General features: G+C 41.5%; 1 protein-coding gene across 4 annotated transcripts; it reads right to left on the bottom strand.

Moving 5' to 3' along the window:
• Positions 1 to 199: 199 nt before the first annotated feature.
• HMGN3 (high mobility group nucleosomal binding domain 3) lies at positions 200 to 26,834 on the bottom strand. Of its 4 annotated transcripts, none has more exons than XM_030490326.1 (6): positions 26,575 to 26,834; positions 12,010 to 12,060; positions 6,125 to 6,154; positions 5,431 to 5,478; positions 2,021 to 2,134; positions 200 to 1,506 (listed from the first exon to the last, which is right to left on the bottom strand). In XM_030490326.1, the coding sequence occupies exons 1-6, from the start codon at positions 26,587 to 26,589 to the stop codon at positions 1,468 to 1,470; spliced, it is 297 nt and encodes a 98-aa protein (XP_030346186.1). In that variant the 5' UTR covers positions 26,590 to 26,834; the 3' UTR covers positions 200 to 1,467. The 4 variants fall into 4 exon arrangements, with proteins under 4 accessions (XP_030346186.1, XP_030346189.1, XP_030346185.1 ...); XM_030490329.1 differs by having other exon boundaries at positions 2,062 to 2,134; positions 26,575 to 26,823; XM_030490325.1 differs by lacking the exon at positions 26,575 to 26,834 and adding an exon at positions 26,022 to 26,265.
• Between the last annotated feature and the right edge of the window lie 66 nt (positions 26,835 to 26,900).

Raw genomic sequence — 26,900 nt, 5'->3', positions numbered from 1 at the left:
TATTTGGCTGTAGCAAGCCTATCGCAAGAGCAGAAGTGGTGCTTATCTCAATGCAGGTCTTAACTACTATTCTAGTTAGCATATGGAGTTTTAGTAATGAATCCTCCATTTTTAAGCATAGAGAGGCTTGGCTTCTCTCCTGGTTTAATTTAAGAAGGCAACTGGAAACTTTTTCCCAAAGAATAAATAGAACACTAGGTCAGGCAACAGTCATTTATTTATTGACTTTAACAAGCAAAAAGTATCCTCAGACATGACGGCCAACACTTGAGCAATACAGATCAGTGCTACTGAGGAACATCTTTTCTCTCACCCCTCCCATCCCAGAAGTAACAATAGAAATACCAGGGCCCCTAGAGAAGAGAGAAGGAGAAAAATTATAATACGCGCTTAGAATGAGCTGCAGAGTTGAAACATGGACACTGAAAAATCATTAGCTAATCTACCATATAACCACAATCACCTCAAAAATAACTTTCATTGCTCCGTTTCTACTAGGTACCAAATATATAGCGCTGTTTAACAGCGATTTCAATGTATTAACAACTGTCCTCAGCTGAAGCAGAACAGCAATTGCTATTTATATTAAATTTGAGGCTGCAGACCGAAAGAAAGGTTTCCACAGAATACAATGCAAGTTAATGAAGAGAGAGTGGGGGAGAAACAAAGCTACTTTTAAGTTACTGTATGTCGCTATCAATCAAGCAATTCATTCTGTATTGATGGCTCATTCCAGACACAATATCCTGATAGAGTATGGCAATTCTACTCACCCTGTGACAGTGTATCTGAAGAATGTATCTATGAAGAATGTATCTCTAAGTCCCTTAAGTTGTGGGCCACTGAAAATCCCAGCCTGCTACTCCTGTGTGGGTATTTCTCATCTCAGACATCAGCATAAAAGCAAACAGACTGCATGCAAAACAACTGTTGCTAAATCATTTAGTCTTCCTCGTAACAGCTGAAAATAAGAGTAAGGCATTCCTCAGATGTAGAGAAAACATTAGGAGGCTGTAGTTTTGCAGGCAAGGAGACCTTTTATTTTAATCCATTAAAAGAACCCAAGATAGTCAGCAGGTGGCCACATCTATCCATGTTTCATTAAAATCACATAAACCCTAAGTACAAAAGCACCACTGATTATTGCTCTAGAAAAACTGCATGAAAAATTCAAATACGCACAGTAAAAACATCACCATATGCACAAGACTTAATTTCTTAAAGCAAGTGTATGGAATGCTGATCCAATTTTACACATACCTTGCAATATTAAGTTGATATTTATATTACTTGGCAACAATGAGAATTTCTAAAAGCACTGTTATGAGAAGGAAATGTTCATATACAGTTTAATATGTCAACTATCATAGTCCTAAAAAAATTAGCATTTACAAAATACTTGATAAAAATATCTTTTAAAAGTTGTCCAAGAGGTACATAAAATCAACCCAAAATTTTCATGATATTTCATTCATTCTTGTCACCTACAGATTCAGTTTTCTGAGCCTGTGGAGAAGAAAGAAAGAACCGAATTACTACAGTGAATTGCCCATCGCACGCCTAAATACCCAAACTACCCTTGGTCCTTCCGTTTCTTACTTGCAACATCTCAGTTTCAAACCTATGTCCACCTCACATTTACACACCCGGAACAGGTACATTCACACACTCTTCTCGAATTATTGGTCCCACCTTTTCAAAAGCAATACAAGCCTTACCTGCCAGCTTCCATTGTTCATACTGAAAAGCACCACACTACTATCTGTTTCTATGCACTGCACACATGCTGAATGCTCTACCGTACCCTCAACTTTCACTGTTTCAATCTGCCCTTTTACTGACAGTGTGCTGGGTAGGGCACCTCTGGATGTTCAAACACTAACAGTTGAGCGAGAGATGCGAATCTGCAATAACATTATGGGCAATAAAAAGAAACATTATGAACATGCTATCAATGTCTGAAAGGCTGAATCATTAAAAAACACTGATTCAATCAGCAGGAGGTATGTGTAGAAAGTACCTCTTCAGCTTTATTTTCACCATTTTCAGATGGTGTAGTACCTTCCTTTGCAGCTTCTTGCTTTTCATCCTTCTTCCCTTTAGCACCTTTGTTGGCCTTTGTTCCAGGTTCCTTCTGATAGGAGATTAAAAACATGGGCATAGACATTGTATGAGTAGCCAGCACCCTACGTCTTTAGGAAAAAAACCTTCATATGAACTAAATAGCAAATCTTGGCAAGCTGCATGTGCTGGACTGAAACAGAAAACCAGCTAAAGACTACCTGGAAAATGTATATCCACAAAAGTTATATAGAGACTTCCAAAATTTCTAGAAAATGCTGGTGTCTGCTTCTTTATTGGGATACAAAAACTCCTCAGACTATTTTGGTGATCCTGCCCCTCTACTCTGCTCTTGTGAGACCTCACTTGGAGTACTGCGTACAGTTCTGGTGTCCTCAACATAAAAAGGACATGGAGCTGTTGGAGCGAGTCCAGAGGAGGGCCACGAGGATGATAAGAGGGCTGGAGCACCTCCCGTATGAAGACAGGCTGAGAGAGTTGGGGCTGTTCAGCCTGGAGAAGAGAAGGCTGCGTGGTGACCTCAGAGCAGCCTTCCAGTATCTGAAGGGGGCCTATAAGGATGCTGGGGAGGGACTCTTCCTTAGGGACTGTAGTGGTAGGACAAGGGGTAATGGGTTCAAACTTAAACAGGAGAAGTTTAGATTAGATATAAGGAAGAAGTTCTTTACAGTGAGGGTGGTGAAGCACTGGAATGGGTTGCCCAGGGAGGTTGTGAATGCTCCATCCCTGGCGGTGTTCAAGGTCAGGTTGGACAGAGCCTTGAACCACGTGGTTTAGGGCAAGGTGTCCCTGCCCATGGCAGGGGGGTTGGAACTAGATGATCTTCAGGTCCTTTCCAACCCTTACTATTCTATGATTCTATGATTCTATTATAGGGAAGTATATACAAATATATCTGTACGAACAAATCCAATTACAGTATATTGAGAGCTTATTCAGCCAAGCACAAACAACGCGCTTGGTGTAACAGCACTGCATTTTCGATTAGCATGAAATATTAAATTAGATTTAAAAAAATTAAGCATTTTTGTTGGCTGTTCTTTTGTTAGCTTGATAACATCTGTGATGTTCATTCCATGTCAGTGAAAGAACCAACCAACACACTAGGGAGGCAAACACTGATACAATTCCATCTGCAGCAACACAAAGCGGAGAATTTATCAAAAGAGGCTATTTTAACAGCTACAGTTTCATTTGGAGATCTGCTCTTAAAAGAATTCATATGTTCAAGTCTGGGTTTTTTTTTTCATCCTTGCTCTATGTACATATTTATATTTGTGATCTAAAGCTAGTAGAGACATATGTTAAGAATTTTAAGTGCCACGGGATACAAATGTTATTTAATTGAGTATTTTACATTAGTATTTAAAGTAGCTCTGATAAACATTGTAGAGATCTTCCATGTGATCATTTGCTCCAAGTTCTCCATGCAAAATGGCAACAGTAGCTGTGAACAGGGATATAAGAGGGCTGGAGCACCTCCCGTATGAAGACAGGCTGAGAGAGTTGGGGCTGCTCAGCCTGGAGAAGAGAAGGCTGCGTGGTGACCTCATAGCAGCCTTCCAGTATCTGAAGGGGGTCTACAAGGATGCTGGGGAGGGACTCTTCCTTAGGGACTGGAGTGGTAGGACAAGGGGTAATGGGTTCAAACTTAAACAGGTGAAGTTTAGATTAGATATAAGGAAGAAGTTCTTTACAGTGAGGGTGGTGAAGCACTGGAATGGGTTGCCCAGGGAGGTTGTGGGTGCTCCATCCCTGGCGGTGTTCAAGGCCAGGTTGGACAGAGCCTTGAACCACGTGGTTTAGGGCAAGGTGTCCCTGCCCATGGCAGGGGGGTTGGAACTAGATGATCTTCAGGTCCTTTCCAACCCTAACTATTCTATGATTCTATGATTCTATATTAAGGCCAGCCGCCTTTCATTAACCACCTCTCCGCAGTGATCCCCGTACAGGAGTGGGGCAGCGAGGAGGGAGTGCCAGTAATGCTAGTCCCAGAGCAGCCTGGATGACTCCTTTCACCCTTCAGCTTCAAAGTTACAGAGCAGCTATGATGCTTAACCAGGAAGTTTATTGGTGGTGAGAGCCCTAACTCTTCACCTACAAAACAACAACCTAAGGACTTAACTCAGAAAACCCATAATTTGCAAACTTTTAACACTAAAAATTATCTCAAAACAATACCAGGTCCAGTTGTTTAGGAGCAGGTTCAAAGTACACACTTGCTGTTTTCTGTTTAGGAGACTGAGATGAATATACTCCTCAAAATTTACTCCTTAAATTCAGTTAGAGTTTGGGAAAAAAGCCCCCAACAGATTACTGTATGAAAAAGCTACTAAGAATAATATCATAAAGGATTTGAGTCACCTGAACTGAGCTTCGAATGCAGCTTAGGCTGACTCCTTAACACCAAGCTCATTTCACAGTGCATACATGAAGCTACAGAAGCACCCATATTCCCTTCTTTGTTAATATTCTTTTTAAGAGGGAGCAAGATGGACTCAGCAAGACTTTATGGGTAATTTCATTTCATAAATCATAAAGTGCTTGAAGTCACAGAGTTCTACTTTCACACACAGACTTTGTATCCTGATACTTGTCCAACTGAAATACCAATAAAAGGATTCAAGAAATGTAAGTGTGAGGAGCGTTAGGTTTGGTTTCCAGCTTTTTTTTTTTTTGACAAAGCAATTGCTCTTATTTAACATTCCCCTTGGGCACAAATAAATCTACAGTTTGTGAAGTACATGATTTGTATGCAGAAATCCTGAAAAGGTATTTCACACTAATAAGATTTTAATTTGACTGTAACTGGCCTAGAAAAAACAAACCATTGAATTTAAACACATTTAATTTCACCTTTAATTATAATTGTGCATTCTCAGCAACGGCCAGGCTTCAAGAACAGATAAGAGTTTCTCACTGTGAAATGAAGTACTGCCCCTCAAGACAAGGCAACAGGATGGCACTGAGTAATCCCAAATCCTACTGTAGAAATTGCTAGGTCTCAGAGCTTACTCAACCAAACCTGTACATTCCAGGAAAGGTGTAGGAAAGGTAAAGGTTCTTCTTAAACTACAGAATTCACTACAAACCAGCATGGTCTGCATATCAAACAGGCGAGACATTTTGTTCGGGCCAGTAATGAGGCCAGGAAGGGGTGGAACAGAAAGAAAAGAATGATCTAATTTGGTTTTTTTTCTGGGGAGGGGGGAGCAGGGAGCTGCGGGGAGGGCAGGGGAGCCAATGTCTCACAAAAACGCTGTGAACTGAACTGTTTGCAATGCAAAGGAGGAGCACACTTGTTTACTATTGGCTACAATGATGGCATCTGAAAAGAAAAGTATTTACCTTCGTGGTTTTCCTTGGTTTGGGTTCAGGTTTTGGCGGAGCAGGTTTCTATAAAACATTTTTAGTTGCACGACGTGTTAGACATATTATCAGAAGCCAGCTAACCACCTCCACACCCCAGCTTCCCCCACCACACACCTTCCCTGGCTTCCTGCTCATTACTATGCAGCTAGAAAAAGACTGAGAAACCTTAACGCACAAATGCACCTCATTGCTGTACACACCCGTTCTCATTAGCTCACTCATGTAGCAAAGCAATTTGGGGTCATTCTAAGAGTAAACATGGAGATAAGCAGTTACTATTAAAAAAATGAAATCAGGTATGTTCTAACAGAGAAGAGGAACTAAAACCAAATACTAGTAGTGGCATGAAATGGTCCTTGAAGGACTGCTCCTTCTCCTTCCCAGAGAAGTAGTTGCTTTTCCACAACTAACATCAGCCTGCAAAACAATACGAGGTCGATACCACACGTAACAGTGTTACGGTGAGGTGGGGGAATACATCTTCTGTCAGAACAAACTGAAACCTGAAAACCTGAAACCAAGAAAGCACAGGTAACTTCAGCTCTAGAGGTCTTTAATATCCCTCAGCAAGTAGAAAAAGTGAATCAAGCAAAATACAACAAACCTGTTTGGTCTGAGAAACCATATGTGCCTAGAAAAGTATATACCAGGAGGTGTTATACATACTTACAGCTGACAATCTTGCTGATCGTCTTGTGGGCTACAGAAAAAGAAAAAAAAACGGGGGAGAAAACATTTTTATAGGCTTACAGCAAACAGTATCCAAAGCAACATAATACCAGTCATTTCATGGTGACAGCATAAAATACGCCCCTACCAAAACACATCTCTATTGACAAACACAATTCAATTTTTCCTCATCTTGAACAAAATTTTAAGGAGAGAAAGTGAGGTGAAAATCAGCAGTAAAAGCTGTTCAGGAATTATAACGTCTAAATCTCCATATGGTTTAATACCTCCCCCATTTTCCAAGTCCCTTGCTGCTCCATGAAAGGTTGACAAACACAGCAAGCTTGGCTACCTGCACACAGGACACTGAACCTTTCTCATAAATACTCAGAATGATGTTTCTATAACGTAGCAGATGCCACTTGTAATAGTGGGCAAAAACGCCATCTGATTACCAACAGAATAAAGTTAACATCCTTCCCTAGAGGATATCAGAGTGCTAAAATTTCAAAACATGAAGCTAAGTCCTTCCACACACTCGATCTGAGAGTCCAGGTGCACAAAGACAGATGCAGGACGAGAGAGAGAAATTATTTCTTCTATTTAAACAATTCTCAAAAGGAAATAAAAAAGTCAGATATTCTGATTTCCTCCACCATTCTTTATCACTTCAACACACTTCCTTATCAAATTTTATTTATCTGTTCTTTGTCATAAATTTATTACTGAAGTTAAGTCTTCAAAATAGTTGTAAGCTCATTAGATTGTTCACAGTATTTCTGTATTCATTAAAACAGATGAACCCATGATCCAGTTACAGAGCATGGTTATCAAACAGTTAAAGTTTGGTCTGCGCCAAAAATCCTGCCAAAATAAAGGGACAACTCAACCAGGACAAATATCCAATGTAACACAGCTTAAAAGGTGAATCAAAAAGATATTCTTAATTACATACTAAGCATTTAAGTTGAGCTGAAAAAAACATGGCTCCACATATCTTGCAACAGGAAAAAGCTGCTGTTAATATCTGAAGGACACAGGAATTTGTATTCATTGGACCCACTTAAGTATTCTTAGTGGAAAGCAGTGGTGAATAGTTCAGATCTGCATTCAGTAAAATAGAAGTCTTGTCAAAAACCACATGAAGATATTTTCAGTTATCAAATATTTATGCTGTAAAATAATGCTGAGGCCTGGCATTGTTTTACAGCAGGTTAAATAAAACATTTCACTTGGTCAGGTAATCAAAGAACTCGCAGCTCAAGGTATCTTCTTTTACGAATCTGTTTTCTTCACTGGTTCCAGTGCATTTGGGCACTAGAATATTTTGTTAACATCTATTTGTTTTACAGGATAATGTATTGTTCTAGATAAATTTTAGTTCTCTCCCACATTCCCAAACTGTTCCTATTCCATGACTGGTTTCACAGGTGGCTTGTATTGCCATAAGAACGGCAGCATAAACCCCCAGTTCTTTGAAAATGCACAACGGCTAAATGATTTTAATTCTCATTCAGAGTAAGTGTTTTGGGTTATCTAAGGAGGGAAGTACAGTCAGGTCAGCAAAGGTCACATTTTAATGTGCTTTTGTCTCCCTTGAAGCAACTGTACTAACCCAGAAACTAGCAGCTAACCCAATGGTCAGTTTGACACTGGCCCACTAGCAAACATCTATGGAAAGAGGCTAGGAAATGGAGCAGACAGAACAATGCTGTGCACTTTCCTACTGCGCCAGCTTCTGGCAATCTAAAGCTGTGAACTTTCCAACCTGGGTATTATATCCACATCATGTGCTTAATAGTCCCTGAGGGCCATTTTCTCTATAAATTTGTCTAATAACCTAGTGAACCCATTTATACTTTCAGTTTCCAGAACATCCTGTGGCAGTGAGTTCCATTAATAGGATTATGCACTGTGCGGAAAAGAAAAAGGAAAACCTTCCCCTTCTGTTGTCTTTCCTTTAAACTTCTCACCTCTTACGAGGTTCCTCTTGTTTTCAGGTTTCATGAGTAATAATTCCCTAACTGCCTCTCTCTGTGTTACTGATGATTTATCATGCCTCTGTTATACGGAAAGTCAAGACAGTCAAGAATCCTAGAAAATCTGGGTGCTTTGTTTTCTTTGGGCTTTTTTGTTTGGGAGTTTTTTCTGTCAGTTTCAGTTTGGGGTTTTGGTGGTTTTTGTTTGCTTTTGTTTGTTTTGGGTCCTCTCCCTTTCCCTCCCCCAACCTGCTCTGAATCCTCTGTCCCACTACAGTTAGTATCCTTTTAATTCTATCATGGCCCTTATAAGGAAGAGTCAGGAGAACATTTACTAATCCCACATCTGGGCGCACAACAAATTAATCCTGTGATACACTGATGTCTCACACTCCGTCCTCTAGTATTTTTCCCTATATTCTAGTTACCTTTTGTTTAGAAGGACCAATGTTTTCTAGTAACTATTCACTGATTTCACAATCTCTCCTCTGATGAACAGCCAATTTGGTGACCGTCACTCCCCCCGTGTATTAATTTGCATTTCTCCATATTCAATTTCTATTGATATTTTATCACCTAGTTATCAGTGATGTAACAGCCTTCTCAGTCTCTCATTTCTGACTACCCTGATAATTAACTGTAAACTTCAGGAAACACTGTAGTTTGCCCTAGTCCCTCTTCTCCTGCATCACTAATGAATATATTCAGCAGCACAAGCCCAAAAACAAATCCTTCCAATACTCCACTGATAAGTCTCCTCCATTATGAAAATTAACTACTTCTTCTCTACTCTTTTCTCATATGTGTATTTGTTACCAATTCCTAGGAAGATCCTCCATTTAATCCATGCTAGTTTAGCTTCTTTAAGAACCTGCTTGGGGAGCCTTATCAAAAAGTGTTCTTTCATGCAAGTAAACTATGCTGTCATCCTCAGACCTGTTGACTTCTTCAAAGAACTCAACTGCCTGAAGCATGACTTCTCTGCAAAATCTCTGTCAACTCCCCCAACCCCTCTCCCCCCAAAGAAACCCCACGAAAACCTCCAAAACAAACAAGCAAGCAAACAAACCCCAAACCACCCTCTACTTTTGCAAGTTAGAATCCAGGCTTTATTTTCCAGAATCCCTTATGTAAAGTTCTGGGAGCATCTCATCACCTTCAGTGACTCTGGTACTGAGGCCAATGCAAGCAGTTTGGCAATTGCTGGGGAATACTGTCTAGTTCTCGCTCACACTCCATTAAAGAACGCCCTCCAGACTCTACACCCATGAGAAACAGCTCCACTGTGAGAACCTCTCTAAGAATTCTTCATAGCAGGAGTTTCTTTACTGTTTTTCAGCTTCACATGCACCTTGCTGTAAGGTTTGCTCCTTTCCTCATTAATTTCCATCAACACAAAACACCTTTCAAAACCAATATATTTCCCTTATTTTGCTGTTAAGTCATTCTGGGGTTTTCTGTTCAGTTGGTTTTTGGGGCGGGGGAGGCAGAAGGGTAGTGGGGGCTTTTGAAACTATATGCATTTCTGCAAGCCTCTAGCATGGCATACCAACAAAGCCTCTCTGGCACCTGATGAAACCATTAAACTTTTTAGCTTCTCCTTTGAATAGACTCTACCTTTATTTTATTTTTTTTTTAATCCCTTTCTTGGTATCACATCTGACCACAGCAGAGTTTATCTGGACTTACATTCCTGCAAGGATGATGAACCTGAATCTATTACGGTCACAATTACAGAATAGTTCTCTGACAACTGTCTTTTTAACTAGCTCCTACATACTACACATGACCACATAGAGCTGATTATCTTTTTACCGGTCCTTTGATTTGTTCCTCCAGAAAGCAAGCACGTACAGTTTTAACTTTTTTGTCTTTGTAATGCCACCCTATGCCTTTTACCAAATGTCTGAAATGGAACCAGAATGTCCATTAACAACGTCCTTGGAGCCTCTCTGATCTCCCTTAACATCCCACTGCCACTTTAATTATTGTGGTCAGATGACACCTGGCACAATTTCTACACTGTATACTTCCCATTTATACATTGCTTGGCAATCCATAAAGGATTCTGCTGTAGTTATTAATACAGTTAATCTAGAGAAGTATTAAAGACATAATAGAAAGCCATTCTACCACTAACGCAACTTAGCGCTCAACCCTGTGTAATTTGTGCCTTGGTGTCACAGTGTCCCCACAAATTTCTGAGTTACCCATTTTATCAATGTCCTCATTTAAAGCCAGACATTCCGAATTGCCCAGATTTAGATTTGCAGCTTTTGTATTTTGGCTTGACTGCCTGTTTTCACAGATGTGAATTTAACATGGCTATATTTCTCAAGGCTGCTCTTTACCTTTTCAGATGCAAACTTCCATGGTTTCTGTGCTTGCCTCTGCTCTCTGTGACAATAGGGAGCTCTGACTTCACTCTATGTGCTCTCAAGAACATGCTGGTCTCCCCTCAAATGTTTAGTTTAAAATAATACAGAAATCTCCTCAGTGCCATCCACATAGGTCTGGTTTTGTCCAGCCTGAAGGCACCCTTTCTGCTTAAATTCTACCTATTCCAAGAGCTCCCACAGTTTCTAATCTAATCTAATCTAATCCTACATCTATTTTCCTCATTCACACACTAAGAGCTACAGGTGTATCTACTGAGACTATCTTAATTTGTTGTAGGGCTTCCCCCCCTCCGCTGGTGGCATCTCACCTTGACTGAAAACTACTCTTAGAGCTCTGGTATTTCAGAGTCAGCAGGCCCTCTCCAGAGAGCCTGTGTATTTCTGTAAGATTCTTGGTGTTCCTTCTTATGCTAGCAATCACATCTCAAATTTTTATGAGAAGGAACTTATACTTTCCTGGCTCTTGAAGAAATAATATTTAAAGTTGAGCAGAGAAAAACATTCATTCAGAGCAAAGGAGATTATATTTTTACTATGATTTAGTCAGCCTTTTCAGACTTCATGAAAAAGAAACCGATTTGTCTTCTAGAAAATTCTATAGGAAGATACTGAGGTATCAAAATTTATTCCTCTCAGACCTCTTTTTTCCTCTGTTTTTTTCCTGGAGCTTATTGAAAACTTTACTGTTGTTTGAAATATTTTGACATTTCCACTGTACCATCTTTCTCTGCCAGTCTGAGCGACAACCAACTTCTCAATTCAGAAAGTGTAAAACTTTACTAGGCTACTTTTTCCTGTACAAATATGCTCAAAGATTTAGAAGAAGAGTAATTAATCGTTAATTCATTTGAATATTCACCTGTTGTTTCCAAGGTCCTGATTTAACTTCATCTGCCACAAAACATAACAACCTAAGAAAACGAATCCTCATAATTCTCTACCTGTTTTTTAAATTCATATTACGGGCTGTGACAAAGTGCTAAACTTTACTTTAGAGGTCAAGGTATCACCAGCTGTCTCCTTGCCTTCTGTGACAGAAGTTACTGTGCCCTTAAAACAAATTCAGACAAAGAAAACACACAAATGTGTCAGCTGCTCCAGTTTGGAGCCTGGTATCTTAATTCAAGACACCCTTCCATCAGTCACTTAAGCTAAGAATAGTTTTGAAGCAGACTGGCCTAGGTGTGCGCATTAACCCTCTTCTGCCAACCCGCCAGAGACAGAGCAACAGTTCCAGGCAGTAACACCTTACACTGTTGCCACAGGATCCAGCAGAGTTTGTCTATCAAAGCCCTAAGTGTTTCTTTATTTTATTTTACGCATTAATAACCCGTATGAATCCTCAGTACACCAAAAGTAATTTATGCCAGACAAGCTACAAATGTGGTTTACTGTCATTATTCCCACTGAAAACACCTCACTAGAGCAAGACTGCAGATCTCCACTTAAACGATTACATGCCAAAATGCATTTAAAAGAAATAAAATAATAAAATAAAGAATACTTGCCTCTTGTTTAGTTACTTTTGCTGCATCCTTGCCTTCAGCACCCTCTGGAGACTGAAAAAAAAAATTAAGTCAGTGGTTTTATTACAGAATTAAAAGCATCCATGCAACAGCAAAACAAAGATTATGGTGAAGATTCTTCCTTCCATACATTTCAGCAACGTGAAGAAGCCTGGCAAATTTACATTAGTATTTACAAGAAACATTGTACCAAAGCCAGTCTAGATTTTCCAAGCAAGAACACAAGGACTGATGATCACCAGGTACATACATATCGTATCACAGAGCATCCCTCAGTGGTCCCTCTTGCCAATTAACTAAAGCATCCGCAGGTTCCAGTGGGAACTCCATCTCATCAGCAGTTGGCAGCACAACAGTATGAACTGGAAATCTGAAGTTTGTTCTACAGGGCTTTTGAAATCTCTGAGAAATTTAACACGTTTCTTCCCAAACATGAATTTAACTAGTAATGAGATGTGATGAACCAAAAAAGCACAGCATTACTGAAATGAGTGATTTTTTTACCTCATTTACTCAATTTGCGCCTCAGGTTCACTCAGCTGAAAGCTTTAATGGTATCTTTCCCTCATCTCATCTCCTCCATCAGAACAGCAAAAATCAGTAAAACACCAGGACACTGACAAGAAAGCTAGGGACAAACATGTTTCTTCACAAGAACAAAGTATCAACCCTACTATTCCAATGCTGGTGTTTTCAGAGGTACTAGAGAAATGTTAGTTAAACACGGGTATGTGTGTGTAAAATCAGGTTAGTGGGGTGTTGTTTTTTAGGTTTGTTTGTTGGGGTTTTTTGTTTGGTTGGGGGTTTTTGTTTGTTTTTTACACGACTCAAGATGTATTACTTCACGTTTTGCAAATGACTGGGTTTTCACCCAGGAGCAAACGATTCATGGAAAAACAGCGAGCAGCAGCAGTTAGAGGAGAACTACAGTAACGGCATGTGTTTCAAAAAGGCATTTAGCAGGCAGCAGAGAAGGCGCTTTGCTTGCTGTTTTGTTTTTCAATCAGTAAAGGAGCAGGCTAGCTGTCTTTCCCCTTGCCTTCCCATTGCAACCCTAACCCGAACCTCCCCCACAGCTCTTGATAGGGAATGTCTGTTCTACAGAGATGGATTGAAGCAGAAAAAAACCCTCAGCTAGTTCGCAGCAGTTGACCACTGCCTTCTCCTGGCACTGGGCTCTAACATACTTAGAGAAAGACACCCCCCACCAGTGAATAGAACATGGCTTTGTTACTGTACGCTCTCCTGACAGAAAGGAAGCATGCCACGACAGCAGCTGGTTTAAAAATCATCGAAGTAGCTAGAAAACAGCAGGCAGTTAAGCAGCACTGCGCAACTCAGAATAGCAACAGAGTCAGGCATCCAAAATGGAGCCCGGCTGTTCCCTATGCTACTGCAGCCTCACCAGCCACCTACAGGATCGTTTCAGGTTTGCGTTCCTAAAAGCCTTTCAGTTTGGTTACTGAAGAGTCGCTACAGCTTGACGGTGTGATGCTGGGAGCATCAAAAGCCGTAAGGAAAACAAGACCAAGTAGTTCCATGATCACTGTCAGTAAGGAAGTCTTGTTTCCTACAACTTCCCTCTTCAGCTCATGATACAGTACAGGCTCTGGATATAGCTTTTCTGTAGCCCATGAATTTATAACACTTGTTTCTCTTACATGAATTTTCTCAAGTCTAATAAACTTGCATTGCACTGTTTCCCTGGGACGGAACTCAAATAACATCTTCTCTGACCTGAGCACCTATTTATAAGGAAGGTTTCTCCAATTTTATAATCTTTTCTTCACAGTGGCCAAGAGCCTCAAGATTTTCAGGGGTAGGGACAGAAAGATGGCATGATCCATTTCCTTTGGAAGCCAGGCTAAAAAACTCACCAGAAACTAAATGAAGCTGACAGTCCACAATCAGGCTATTTTAACCTGCTTCCCTTTCAGGAGCTTTGAAACAGGGCTAAATCATCACAAGATGGCACTGCTACATGCCAACAGCCCTGCAGTAATTGCCCAGGAGCAAACTTTCACCCTGCAATACTGCACAGTTGACACGCACTAATTTACCCCATTCTCTTTAGAACTAATAAAAAACCAAGTCTCCTACATGATGGACAGGGCAGCCTGATTTGAGATGCCAATGTAATTGCTTGACAACAGATTTTAAAAACTGTTCGTGAGGCTAACCACAGGGGGAAAAATTATATTAAAATACTCTTAATGCAACCACAACCACTGTATACTACTATGATACGTTACACAACATACTTCAATTGAGTTAGCTAATTGGCCCAGCATTCCCTCCCAAGTTAGAAAATCCAAAAGCAATTCTGAAGGCCACATAACTTTCTCCGTGGAGGGACATGCAGAGTAATAATCTCAGAGGTGTGAATAAGCAGCCAGGGGTTCTGACGTGCTCTCATTTCCATTTCAGACCTGCTTCCTCTTCTCTGCAATCACTACAAGTCCTGGCATTCGGAGGCTGTGCTCATCCTCCCAGGGCCTTGGCTCCCCAGTATGATGGCAGAGCTGTGTGGGAGGCCATGTCATGAATAAAGTAATTGATCCCGCTGAAAAATAGCCTGCTGCTTAAACAAATTTATAACTATATATACAAATTATAAATATATAGTCTTTCCCATTCCAGCAGAACCATTTTACCACACAGCTGCACAAACAATTGAGCCAGTATAACAGTGGCATGGGGCAGTTGCAAGCAGCCTGGGACTCTTTAAGCCAACAGACACACCAAAAAAATATCTGTGTCAGATATGGCTAGAGTATATTTGTTAAAAGAGGAAGAGCAACTTATTTTCCTGTCTGCAATCCTGCTTAGACATCCCAGTGAATCCCAGCTGATGTGGATCTTCATGCTAGTTTCTGCAGTATTTTCTCCTCTCTCTAGGGACCAGAGATATTCGTACACCAACGGATTTGTGCCAAGCGTAGTTCCCAAAGAACTTGGCATGCCACAAGCAGCGACTGTCTGCACTAGTATTTGGAAGTCACAGGACTTTTATGTAGATACCACCAAAACCTTAAAGTCCTTGTCCCTAACTCTTCCCATCTTTTGTCCTGGTGACAAACTCCTGAAGGATCTCTGGTTTCAAAGCAAGCAAACATACCAAGTAACCCATGCCCTTGCCACGTGTTCCCTGGTGTAATGCTGTGGCTCACTGTATTTTACATGACACTCCACTCACATTAAAACACACCCTGGATACTGTGCCTCACACTGTAAACTAGTCAGGAGCAGGACTATATAAACCGCAAGTTTTGTGCGGCAAAATCAAAGACCAGTGCAAGCACTGAATTGCTTGACAAGGGCAGTTCTCCAACCTCAGTAATTCTTCAGCCATACTCCACCATATGCCTGTACTATACCCATAAAGTAGTCCCCATAGGCCCACTGTGCTTTATATTGCATGGATACCTACAAGAGGCAAGACAGATAAAAAAAACAAATAAGGACACAGATTATGGTGATTTATTTTTTCTTCTCCAATCACAGAGGTACACAGAAGGAAAGCAGCTGACTGGTTAACTCTACATATGCTTTTTGCATTTAAACTAATAGCAAGTTTTAGGTTCAGATGACCACACATTGTGTCATAACTCAATTAGCACTACATTTTAGAAATAAGATTGTAAATTAAGCTGTAGCTAAGCTTTGTAAGATCTGTCAGAGCTGCATAACTTTTATACCACAAGATTAACCTGGAAGGTTGCATGCCAGATTCCTTGTGTCTATCAGCAATCAGCTTTTTTTTTATTATTTGCTTTTTCCACACCCCTTTTTAAGGACAACCTAGAAAAACTAATTTGAGAGGACAGAACAAAACAAAGGAATATTAATACAGTACAGAGAACATTAAAAAAATAATCAAAGTAATATCAAAATTAAGCTTGTTTATATACACAGTTCCTGCATTTCACCAGCTGTGAACATAAGAACTGGTGTTTCCACACACCAGGACAACACTGCAGTATCTGCAACGCCAACACCGTTACAGAACTGTTAAGTTGAAAACAGAAAACTAGGTAACTGTTTTAAGGAAGCATTTAATAGAATACACAGGCAAATTTCCTTTTTAAATTGACCTTAAGGCTGGGTTTACCTGGCAGATACGCACCACCAAAAGAAACTAAAAGCTTTAATTTTTCTAATCAAACCCCTGCAATATAAGCAGGATGTAGTGAGAGTACCATAACAAAGTAATGAAAGCACCTCCCTGTTCAAGAGATCCAAAGGTACATTTGAACTTGCAGTGACTGGCTTCTGGATAAATATTTTGTTTGTGCTTAACTGAATGGATTATATTATTATAAAGGAGTACATTAAAAAGCATGAAGAATGAGAATACAAGTATGCAAGAAATAACAGTCAGTACAGAAGGTTGCTTATAAAATTAAATAGATCACTCATTCTCTGAAGGATCTTATTACCAGCTGAAACTCAACACCCTGGCTCTGATGGGACAGAAATTAGTCGTTTCATACCCACATGAACTACAAAAAAAACCAACAAAAAACCAGACAAAAAAAACCAATGCAAAATCAGATGCCAATTTCATTCTAACTACCAGGTTATCAAGTTAGAAAGGCAGAAAGCCTTAACTGTCCTAAACCTTGAGCATACTCCTCCCTTCTTTGCAAGCTGTTCTGTTCCAGCCACATCTCAATACACTGCCTGCAGCAGGATTTGTCAGCAGACACTTTCTGGCTCACTGTTCTAGCTGCCATTTCCGTGATGTAATGCTTTGGTCATTCCTCCAACAACTTTCGTCACCAAAATACGATAAAAGCTTTCAACAAAACCACAGTGCAAGAAGAGAACACATAACAAATCCTAAGCCTTTTTCAGGTTTACTGCACTATTTTCCTATTTTCTTTTCTCCCCTCATTTCCCTTTGAGTAGAACTCCACATTAGTCTAAATTTAATACAATGAATTGTTTCCCTGTGCATGCTAGATCTTCTAATTATTTGTCTTCAGAGCAGTTCTGAATTTTGTGCCAGTTCATAAATGTAATTAAAATGCTGTTTATTTCTGGGTTTAGATTAATGAAGACTACATACTGACTAATTTAACATCAGCCAACTCCTACAACACCCTTCTAACCATTGTTTCCACATTTAGGTCCTTCAGCATCTTACCATTAACCTTTGTTTATGGCTAGTTCTTTGATCTGTTTTCAGCGGATAAAACAGTGCTCACTGCCAAGCCAAAAACTTTACAAGTAAAATTAATTTGCTGTAATAAATGCTTTAGGACATCAGGTATTCTTCCTACTACACCCCTTCATTTCTTTTTTCTACCTAGAGCCTGATCCTGGACAGAGAAAAAAACATGCATGCCACCAAACAAAAAAAACCCAAGTAATTCTGCCAAAACCACCAGTGAAGCACATAATAAATCTGGTTAGTGGATGGATTTTTTAAATACCCACCCAAAGTGATACCTATCTTGCTCTCTTCCAAAAAAATAAATTAAAAAAAAAAAAGTGTATATAAATGTACATCTATTCTTCACCAAAAAAAAAAAAAAAAACCCAAACAAAAAATCCTGCTTAAATATTTATTCTTCGAGTATATAATATTAATCTTTTTTGTTGAGAACTATTACAATGAAGTATTATACAATATGTCATTTTTAGATTTAAATCCCTCCATCTTACATCTATTAAGAGTAGAATATTTAATTTTCTAATTCTTTGGGGGAGAATGTCAAGATCATAAACCTCTGAAAAGACAAGTGGAACTTAAAATCTTAAACATAAAGAAGACCATTAATATCCCCTGGTATTAATATGCAATTAGGGGGGAAAAAAATCAAGGAAGACGTTTCCTGATCAAAGTCTCCATTCGTGCTAAGAGATTCAAGCCAAACAGAGTGACTGGTTGATATGCACTGCATTTTCAAAGAATATGTAAGAAAACAAAAATACAAACAGCCTGGTTATAAGCAAAATCCTTACGTTTAGGAAATGCATTTTATTATATTCCTTAATTCTTAACAGGTAGCTTCTGTGAGCTTTATGCTCTTCCAGACAAGACAGAAAACAAGTCAGGCCTGGGGTACTTTTAGATATCCAAAACGAGACAGAATAAATGCTTTTCCAGAAGAGGAAATTCCTTCACTGTAGATTGAGGTTTTGCTATTCCCACTGAAAAGAGGTCAAAGATTGACCAATATAATTTTAAATGCGTTTATATTTGTTGGGATATTTTGTAAGTCTCACAAATGGTTTGGCTTTTATTTCTCCTTCCAAGTTTGTCTTCCCTGTAGTCAGATTTTTGAATGTGACATCTTCTACCTATAGCAGGGTGAAGTAGTACGAGCAGTTTCTAGAGGCTCTGATTTAAAAAAAACCAACCCACCATTGTAATTTAAAATTAGACAGTTCCTTTTACAGCCAGTGAAGTAATCAGCTGTATTTTGAAAAATACAGATCAGCCATGGCAGCAGTGAGCACAGTGCATTTGAAATTGTTCGGTTTCCCCTAACACCAAACGTAAGAATTCAGCTTGGTAGTAAGTAAATTACTGTCCCAATATTTGCTTAATCATTTTACTGCCACCATAAAATAAAAAATGCAGATTCAAAGAATACGATGGATGAAATCCAATCCCTAATAACATCATTTCTCTGACCTTTCAAAGCTGATTAACTCATCTAAGTCAACATACACAGGCAGTTTTTAAAACCTTAAAGATGAGGTTCCAAAATCCGCATTTAAATTGTACGGATCGGATCTGCAAAGCAAAGCTAGCACAAAGTACATCTGAAAAAAATAGTAATAAAGAAAAATGTCTACTTAAAGATAGAGATTAGGCAACCACTTTCAGTAACAACCAATTCCGGAGAATGGCCACCTCTGACAAAGAACATCATATTCTGAATGACTGAAAAAAGGTGTACAATTCCTCCCCTCCTAGAGGACATAACTGTGATAAAACCACAATCATCTAGAGAAGAACCTTTTTGTTGTTTCAACTAACTGGTGCTATAGGACATCAAACCTCTGAGATGATGATAGCAGGTCCATGACTACGAGGTAAGTACCAAAGGCACAACTGGTACAATGCCTTAGATACACCGACCTTACATCCCGGTAATAATTCCAGCTGGGGTTAAAAGCAGCATTGCTCTACTACAACAGCCAGAATAGACAGCTTCCTAGACAACCAAAAAACAGTTTCCAGAGAAGAGAAGAGAAAACGTCTCCAGGAGGGTGCAGGTGGGATAAGGAAAAAATGGTGCAGCAGAGATGAAGGATGTTTTCATACTACAAACAGAGCACCAACACCTCTCCTCAACTTTGCTTGAGAGGAATAAATGTCAATGCAGAGGTAAAAATGTCATTAGACAGTTGACTGCAAACTATGGAAGCACTGTCTACTAGTACTACTAACTCAGGTAGCATTAGGACAACAGAGAAAGCTAGGTGGCAAAAGCAAACCCACCCAACAGTCCCAACAAAGCCCATGTTGATGAGAACATGCACAATTTTTTGTTTTGTACAGACCAATCCCAACATTCTCAGGGAACACAGAATTTTGTATTTGCAGCTTTCACTGTTACTAAGTACACCCACTGTTTACTGCAGGAAGACAGGAGCTGTACCTTCAAGTTGCAGGTGTAATTAATTGAAAATTGGTAATTTCCAAAGACACCGAAGGGGAAAAAAAAAACAAAACAAAACACAAGCCCAACGACTCTTCCCTCCCCAATAGTGCAAGGACATAATCTGACTGACCACTGAGTTGTTCTGATTATTCTAATTCACCTCTCCCTAAGTTAGGGACAATCAAAAAAGTCTGGCTAAGGCTGATGAATGCCTGACTGCTGCTAAGAAGAGTTCTGCCCTTCCCCACCTAATCATTCCTGCCCATAAGCCAGCTTAAGTCTTTGTGCCAAGATATGGGAAACTAGATCAGCAGACATATCTGGCCAAAAACTACCTCAAACACACACAATCTCCCACAGGCTAAATCAGAGTAAGAACAGGAATGAGTATCTGGAATTGCTTCTTTCGGCCTGTACATGACAGCTTGAAATATCTGTTTAACTACTGTCCAAACCGTGAGTCTCACACTGCCAATTTTGCCAACAATAAAATTGGTATAAGAGCATCTTACTTCTGCATACAGCCAGTTGCCCATTCCCAGCCCTACTCCCTTCTAACAGGATACCACACATTCATTGTGCCACTGTGCAACATGTCTAAATTGGAACAGTAAAATTATCCAGGATTTAAAAAAAGAAAACAATAATCAAAAGCATGTCCAAACTTGTTAAGTAAACAACCATTAACAGGATCATGGCCTAAAATGTAAGCCCAGCACATAAAAACACCTTTTTGGCTACCGGACCATGGGATAAAACATTGTGTGTGCTGGTTTTGGCTGGGATAGAGTGCAGTTAAAGAACAGAAAATAGATGGTGGCCATTATGATCCTACGAAGTGCTAATTTCCAAGAATTTCTGGATCTGGTTTACTTACTCTCTACGTAAAATACAATGTAGCAATCATGTCCAGCAAAATTCAACTTCATATATTTTCTCTCAAACAATGATACATCTTGGACCATACCAGGCCTATACACAGCTATTACTTGGGTATAAAACAGCACAGAAAGAGAAGTTTTTCAAGTAAGACAGAAGAAAAGCAGCCTTAAACTAAATAGCTTATACCTGCTACATCCCATTTACACACAGGACTTCCTTTATTTTTTAAACTTAACAATACTGATACTCTAGAATACAAAATAATATTACCACCCTTGGAGTGTTGAACTATTGTATATATAAAGATTACCTACTCAGTTCTGAACTCAGAGGTGATGACTTACAAAGTAGATTGTAGTACTGGCTGCACCTCAACAGCTATCACGCTTTAATGTGCCCAAGAACCACTAAGGATGATTTTTAATTGGCAATTTACTGAGGGTTGCCCATTCATGAAGTCTAATTGTATTTCAGTGTGGTCTAAGAAGAAAATTTACATACACTGTCATCAATTGCTAATGAATGGGTCAAATTTTTTACAGACTCGTATAAAATGATCAGAAACATTTTAGATCTATAAATCCTTGGTCAATGAGCTTTTAATCTTCATAACTCTAAAAAATAGTCATAGCTAAAATCATATCATTATCTCTAAGCTGAAGTCTATCTTTAACATAAAACATGGACAAATATTTCTGCATGTAATTTAACAGCTCTGTAAATACTGTTTAATGCAACATGGCATAGCAACATTTCCCAAGCATGATTTTCCTTTGTGCCACTCAGCACTGCTTACACTGTATTACATCCAAGCATACCATGCACAGGTAAAAATCTGTGATCTTCTCTACTTAATTTTTCTATGAAAAATGTAGATTCTTTGCGTCAGTCTGGTCTCAACAGATACTTGGTGTAGGTCAACTAAGCAGTTTGCAATTGCTTTAAATATGTCAAGGTTTAAAATTCTCAATAGTTACAAATTCAGTACAAGTGGTACAATTTCTCAAATCGGTAAGTAACAAAACATCCTTTTCCCTTGTAGCAGAAGACTCCTGCAATCTTTTAAGATGCTCTGGCACCTCCTCTGTTCGCTGTGCTTGAATGTTAAGTGCATCTTCACAAAGCAATCATTTTACCTGTCCCTGCAAAGGATGTTGAAGGTAGAAGCCTACCTGAGGACTCTGCTGGCAAGTTAGGCAGGAGTCCGTCAAAGTCAGCGGTATCTCAGCGATGCAGGTGCAAAGAAGGTTTGTTGCTGCTGCAGCCTACCCTATTTTCCAGCAGCAACTGAATGGTCTAGGATTGCTCTAATAGGAAAAGTGCAAAAAGATCTACCCTTTCAGAGCTCTGACTTCTGCTCTTAGTCCTCATGTCGCACAGGGAGAAAGGAGGAAGCAGTTAGCATGAAACATGGGAGGAGTTGAAGCAAAAGGCTAGAAAGAGAAGCGGGACAGAATGGGAGTGGGGAGAGGGCAGCAGCCAACACATCTGGATCTTGTACTGAGCCCTTTTACTCTAGTAATCACCTCCAGACCATGAAATAAAATACAGAACCTCTCCTATTTCTATGTCCCACTGCTACCAGTGTGCGCAGTTAGTTGTGTTCTAGGCAAAACTGAAGTGTGCCTCTGACACAGATTAGGAGCTTCCAACCCCAGTAATGAAACAAGTTGTCGGGAAGGTGCGTGTCCCCACATCATCACTGGAGCTGCTCTCCTGCCAAGCAGGAACTTCAAAATGAAGATAACCGCTATGTTACACGTGGTACATTGAACTGACATGGACTGATACACAGCTAAAGTATCAAAACACGGAAAGGGACGTGCAGTGGAGCTGAACAGCACTTCAGTGTACTTCATACTCCTGCACTATGAACACAAACTCACCTGCTACTCTTTGCACAAGATCTACACCTCATTCTACGGACCAAAGAGCAACAGCAGACATTCAGGGCCACAGCAAACAGAGCTGTCATCTGTAGGACCCTCAGCTTCATTAGTTAATTGGTGTTTGATCACATACAAGTTGCTCCAACAAAATTTTAGAGAACTGGTCATTATTGCAAGTTCCTCTGTTTCTGTGTACACACCACAAAGCAAGACAGCACATTTGGAGAAGTAACAACAACAGATGCACCACTTGAGTGCAGAAGGTGCTTTATAGGGAAACGGGGCACAGAAGTAAACGGCCAAGTTGTTGGAATGGTCCCTTCATCTTGGATTCTCAGCTTAAGATGCCTGTCCAGATTTTTTACTCCTCCATCAGTGGATGAGGAACAACATTTCTCTTTGAGTATTCATAACACTTCAGAAATGCAACTCAAACATGCAGAAGAATTTCACAAACAGAATTGAGTTTAGGTCCAGAAAAAAAAGGAAAAGTAGAATTTAAGAGCTCTAGGTTTGTACATGTAAGGATGTGTGTTTAACCCCAAGGATTAGAAAACACATTGATTAAATACCTTACTAGTTGTTTTGCCAACCAGGTAAGAGTCCCATGAAAAAAACTAGCATGTGATCATGTAACTAAATGCACTATGGTAGAACAACTCTGGAATATGGCACCTTCTAACTTCCACTACAGAATCAGCATTCCAAACAAAATATTAAAAGGGTTTGTTTTTCTGTAGTAAATATAACCAACTAGTCTCTCAGACTTTAAAGAAAATGAATTTGCATAACAGAACAGGAACCTGCCACAGATGTTCTCCATTACATTTTCACAGCATCAACTGTACTGAAGAAACTAACATTCCTGACTACAAGGAAGTGTCTAATAGCCTACTGCAATGGCTAATTAAACCATATTTTTTATTTGCTCTGAAACAACAGCAACATTCAAAGACATTAAAAAAAAAAAATTAAGAAGAAAAAGTTACATTTAGTCCTCACATCCGATTCAACTCCAAGTGTTTTCAGAACAATGTGTCAGGTGTAGGTTGTGTTTCACAAAGTCAGATTAAAGAATAAGTTGAGTCATTCTGGAGTGCAACCCCAACTAACTGACAGGCTCCCCATCCAGTACTGGACAAATCACCACTCAATCTGTTAATGACCTTCAGAGATGGTGCACATTCTACTTAAAGGGCTAAGTACCATTCACCTTGATGACAATCACATTAAAGTTGATATATGTATGCTCATGCACACGGGTGTCTGTGACCATACCATGATCCTCCTCATCATCAGGTATAGAATGGTTCTTCATCCTTTTGTGGCTGACAGTGAGACATTTTTGTTGGGGCTGTTTCAAGGTCAAGGAGTTTTCCAACACGATCCAAGAGTTAACTCCAGCAAGCAACAAAACAAACACTTCAATCCATTTCAAGGTGTTCGTTGCTACCAATACCACAACAAACATTCTGGTTTATCCCACACTGTCATGCCATTCTCCTTGTGAAAGGCCGCATTCACACCACAACATGTTATTACAACAGATAAAGGACGCAGTAATCTGACGGTAGTCCCGAGTTCAACCCCTTTTTGTTTTAGCACAGTATTTAACACCATCTCAACACACGTGAAGTTTTTCCTTTTCCCCACAACACTCAAGCAATGAGTAACAACATCCCAATACCTTAGGCCAGAGCCCTCTAAAGATGGGGAGACAGCCCTATATTTTTTTGTCCATAATATTCGTAACAAATACAAGGCCAGGGACTCAGCAACTGACTTTGGTTGCATAGAGATGAAAAAGAAGAAAAATCAGACAGGAAAAAAAAAATCAAACAGAAAGGACCAGCCAGTTTAGATAACCAAGGCATCCACAAAAACAGGTACAGGTGGATTTGTGCTCTTTCTGGAATATGATTTATTTATTTACCCCCATAACTGTCAAAATTTCTCATTTTGGTTTTTGATGTTTATTTCCTTATAAAACCTTCAGTGTTAGGAGGCTTTTTATAAGTTAGAAATTTTAATAGAAGAATTGACTAGACGCTGCATGTGATGGTTTTGTCTCCATGTGGGAGCTGACTGGTGTAATCATTCAGCTACCGCTGCATGACTATCTTCTCACCCTGTGGATGTTATTCTGGAATAAAAATTGACTACGGTAGAATACTTGGGGCAATTCCACTTTTTCTCAAAAAGCAAAGCCATTAATAATACACTTTTCCTGGAAACAACACTACCCAGAACCCATACTTCATGTATAATCTTAAAATTTAAGCGTTTACCTGTACAACGCTAAGGAAATTAATATTGACTGTGCCATTAAAATTCACTTCCATTACTCTGATCCCATATGCAATATTTTTATTACTTTTTTATAATCTTTCTAGAAAGAAGACATGTTCTTGTGGACTTCCTACCCAAAGATAGTTTCTCTCGGTAAACATTTCACAACGGACCATAAAAACCCTACAAGAGTGACTTTAATTTTACCCCCTCTTAGGTAGGCCAGCCTGAAACGTTATCCATAGCGTAAGAATGCAGAAGGGCAAAGGAAACAGGGTAGAAAGTTTCAAAAGTTGTGGAGAGTCCTATGGGCACATGCTAATTTTCAACTTGTTCGTGATGACGAGCAATGGTGCTAGAACACCAGGAACACTACATGAGGCCTACATGAGGGTGCAATGACAGAAGAGCAAGAGGAAAAACATTCCGTAACTCCAAACCCAATTGTCCCAGTAAAGGCAGTCAGCCCCACAGCTGTATCCATCTTCAGGACTGGAATCACGTTCTTAATTATGAATTAAATAATTCAGTAGTGTATTCGACAATTTGACTCGTTGACACCTCTCATAAAGAATGAGGAAAGAACAACAGCTGAACACGGAGCTACCTGGAAGCCATCATCAACCTATAACTTTATTAAACCGCCCAGATACGGTGTATTAGGAGGTCACAGGTGACATGTGGGAAATCCCCCAAAACACAAACTGCTTTGCTTTGGTTGACCTAGTTACAATTAAAGGACCGCAGCTATGATTTTTTGGCACTGCGTGTACCAGTGCCAAGCCCCTGGCTGCCCTCACCCGGCGCCTGCAGAAGGCCGGCGGCGAGTTCCCGACGAGGATCACCTCCAGCGGGGCCTCCCGCGGGCGCCCACCGCGGGGCCGGGCGCTCGCCCCTCCGCCGCTCGCCGGGGAGGGGGCCAGCTGCCGCCGCCCGCCCTCAGCCTGCCTTCTGCCAGCACCGCCACCGCTGCCCGCGGCCAGGACGCCGCGCACGAAGACAGGGACAGAAGAGCCACCACAAACCAGCACAGCGAGCCCGGCTGCTGAAGGGCCGCCGCCTAAGTTTCTCCTCTCCCTTCGGTCTCACAACCGGCCCCCGCCGGCAGCTCCCTCCCGAGGAGGCTGCCCGCCCTGAGGTGCCCGCAGAGCAGAAAACGGACGGCGCTGGGGGAACACCGGCCATGGCCCCTCGCCCTCGCCGTTGGGGTCCCGGCCCGGCGGGGGGCGGCGGGGGCCGTGCGCGCCCCCTCGGGAGGCGCCTCCCCGCCCCCGGGGGCCCTGCCCGGTTGGGCGCCGGAGTTGGTACATACGGGTCTGCCGCGGGAGGCGAGGAGAAGGGTGTAGTTTGTTTTAAACATGGCTTGCCTCTCCCCTCCTCCCTTTTACCCTCGGAGCCATCACCCGGGCACGGCGGGAGCTGGCGGCCGCGGGATCCAGCCGCCCTGGGTGGGGGCTGCCCCCTGCCCGCCGCTCCCCCCGCCGCGGAGTTTGCGAGCAGGAAACTCCTCCCGCCGGGGGCCAGGGGCGAAGCCGCAGCTGCTGCAGCGCTTCTCCCCGGTGGCGGAGGGAGAGGAGGGGGGGGGCTGGAGTTGTGATCGCGTCTTCACCCCCCGGGGACGGGAGCGACACCGCCCCGCGCCGCACCGGGAAAGTAAACAGGGGGCGGCGGTGCGGGGAGGGGTGGAGGGGGCTTGCAACAGGCAGCAAAATACCCGGTCGAGGGAGCAATCCGCGAGCTACGGCACAGCACGGCGGCGGCAAAGCGGCGGGCGCCCCCGGCCCCCCAGCGCGCCGCTCACCCACCGGCCCTGCCCGAGGGAGACACAGAGAGGCAGGACCCATCACACGCCCGGGGCGCCTTACCTTTCTCTTCGGCATAATGTCCCTGCTCCGGGCCGCGAAAGTAAAGCGACGAAAGAAGCTCCGGCAGAAGCGTGGATCCGCCCGGTGGCAGTGGCGGCAGCAGCAGCGGCGGCGGCGGCGACACCGGCGTCGCTGGTGCCCACAGCTGTGCCCGCGCCCGGTGCCCGCCGCGCCGCCCCGCCGCCCCCGGCGCCCCGGCAGCCCCCACCGCCAGCGCCCGCCTCGCCGACGGGGCGGGCAGAGCCGGGCAGCCCCGGCTCCTGATTGGCTCCCCAACCGCGTCGCGCCCCCCTCTCCGGCGGGAGCGGGCTAATCAGGGGCAGCCC

Source organism: Strigops habroptila, chromosome 6 (genome assembly GCF_004027225.2).
Source record: "Strigops habroptila isolate Jane chromosome 6, bStrHab1.2.pri, whole genome shotgun sequence".
NCBI classification, from domain to species: Eukaryota; Metazoa; Chordata; class Aves; order Psittaciformes; family Psittacidae; genus Strigops; species Strigops habroptila.
The sequence above is the reverse complement of the archived record's forward strand: the minus strand, read 5'-3'. Positions and strand labels throughout refer to the sequence as shown.

Coding starts and splice junctions, on each gene's coding strand:
- HMGN3 (XM_030490325.1), bottom strand. CDS start 26,069: ATGTTTAAAACAAACTACACCCTTCTCCTCGCCTCCCGCGGCAGACCC. Junction 12,061..26,021: donor TCGCCTCCCGCGGCAGACCC/GTATGTACCAAC, acceptor TTTTTTTTTCAG/TCTCCAGAGGGTGCTGAAGG. Junction 6,155..12,009: donor CAAAAGTAACTAAACAAGAG/GCAAGTATTCTT, acceptor CTTTTTCTGTAG/CCCACAAGACGATCAGCAAG.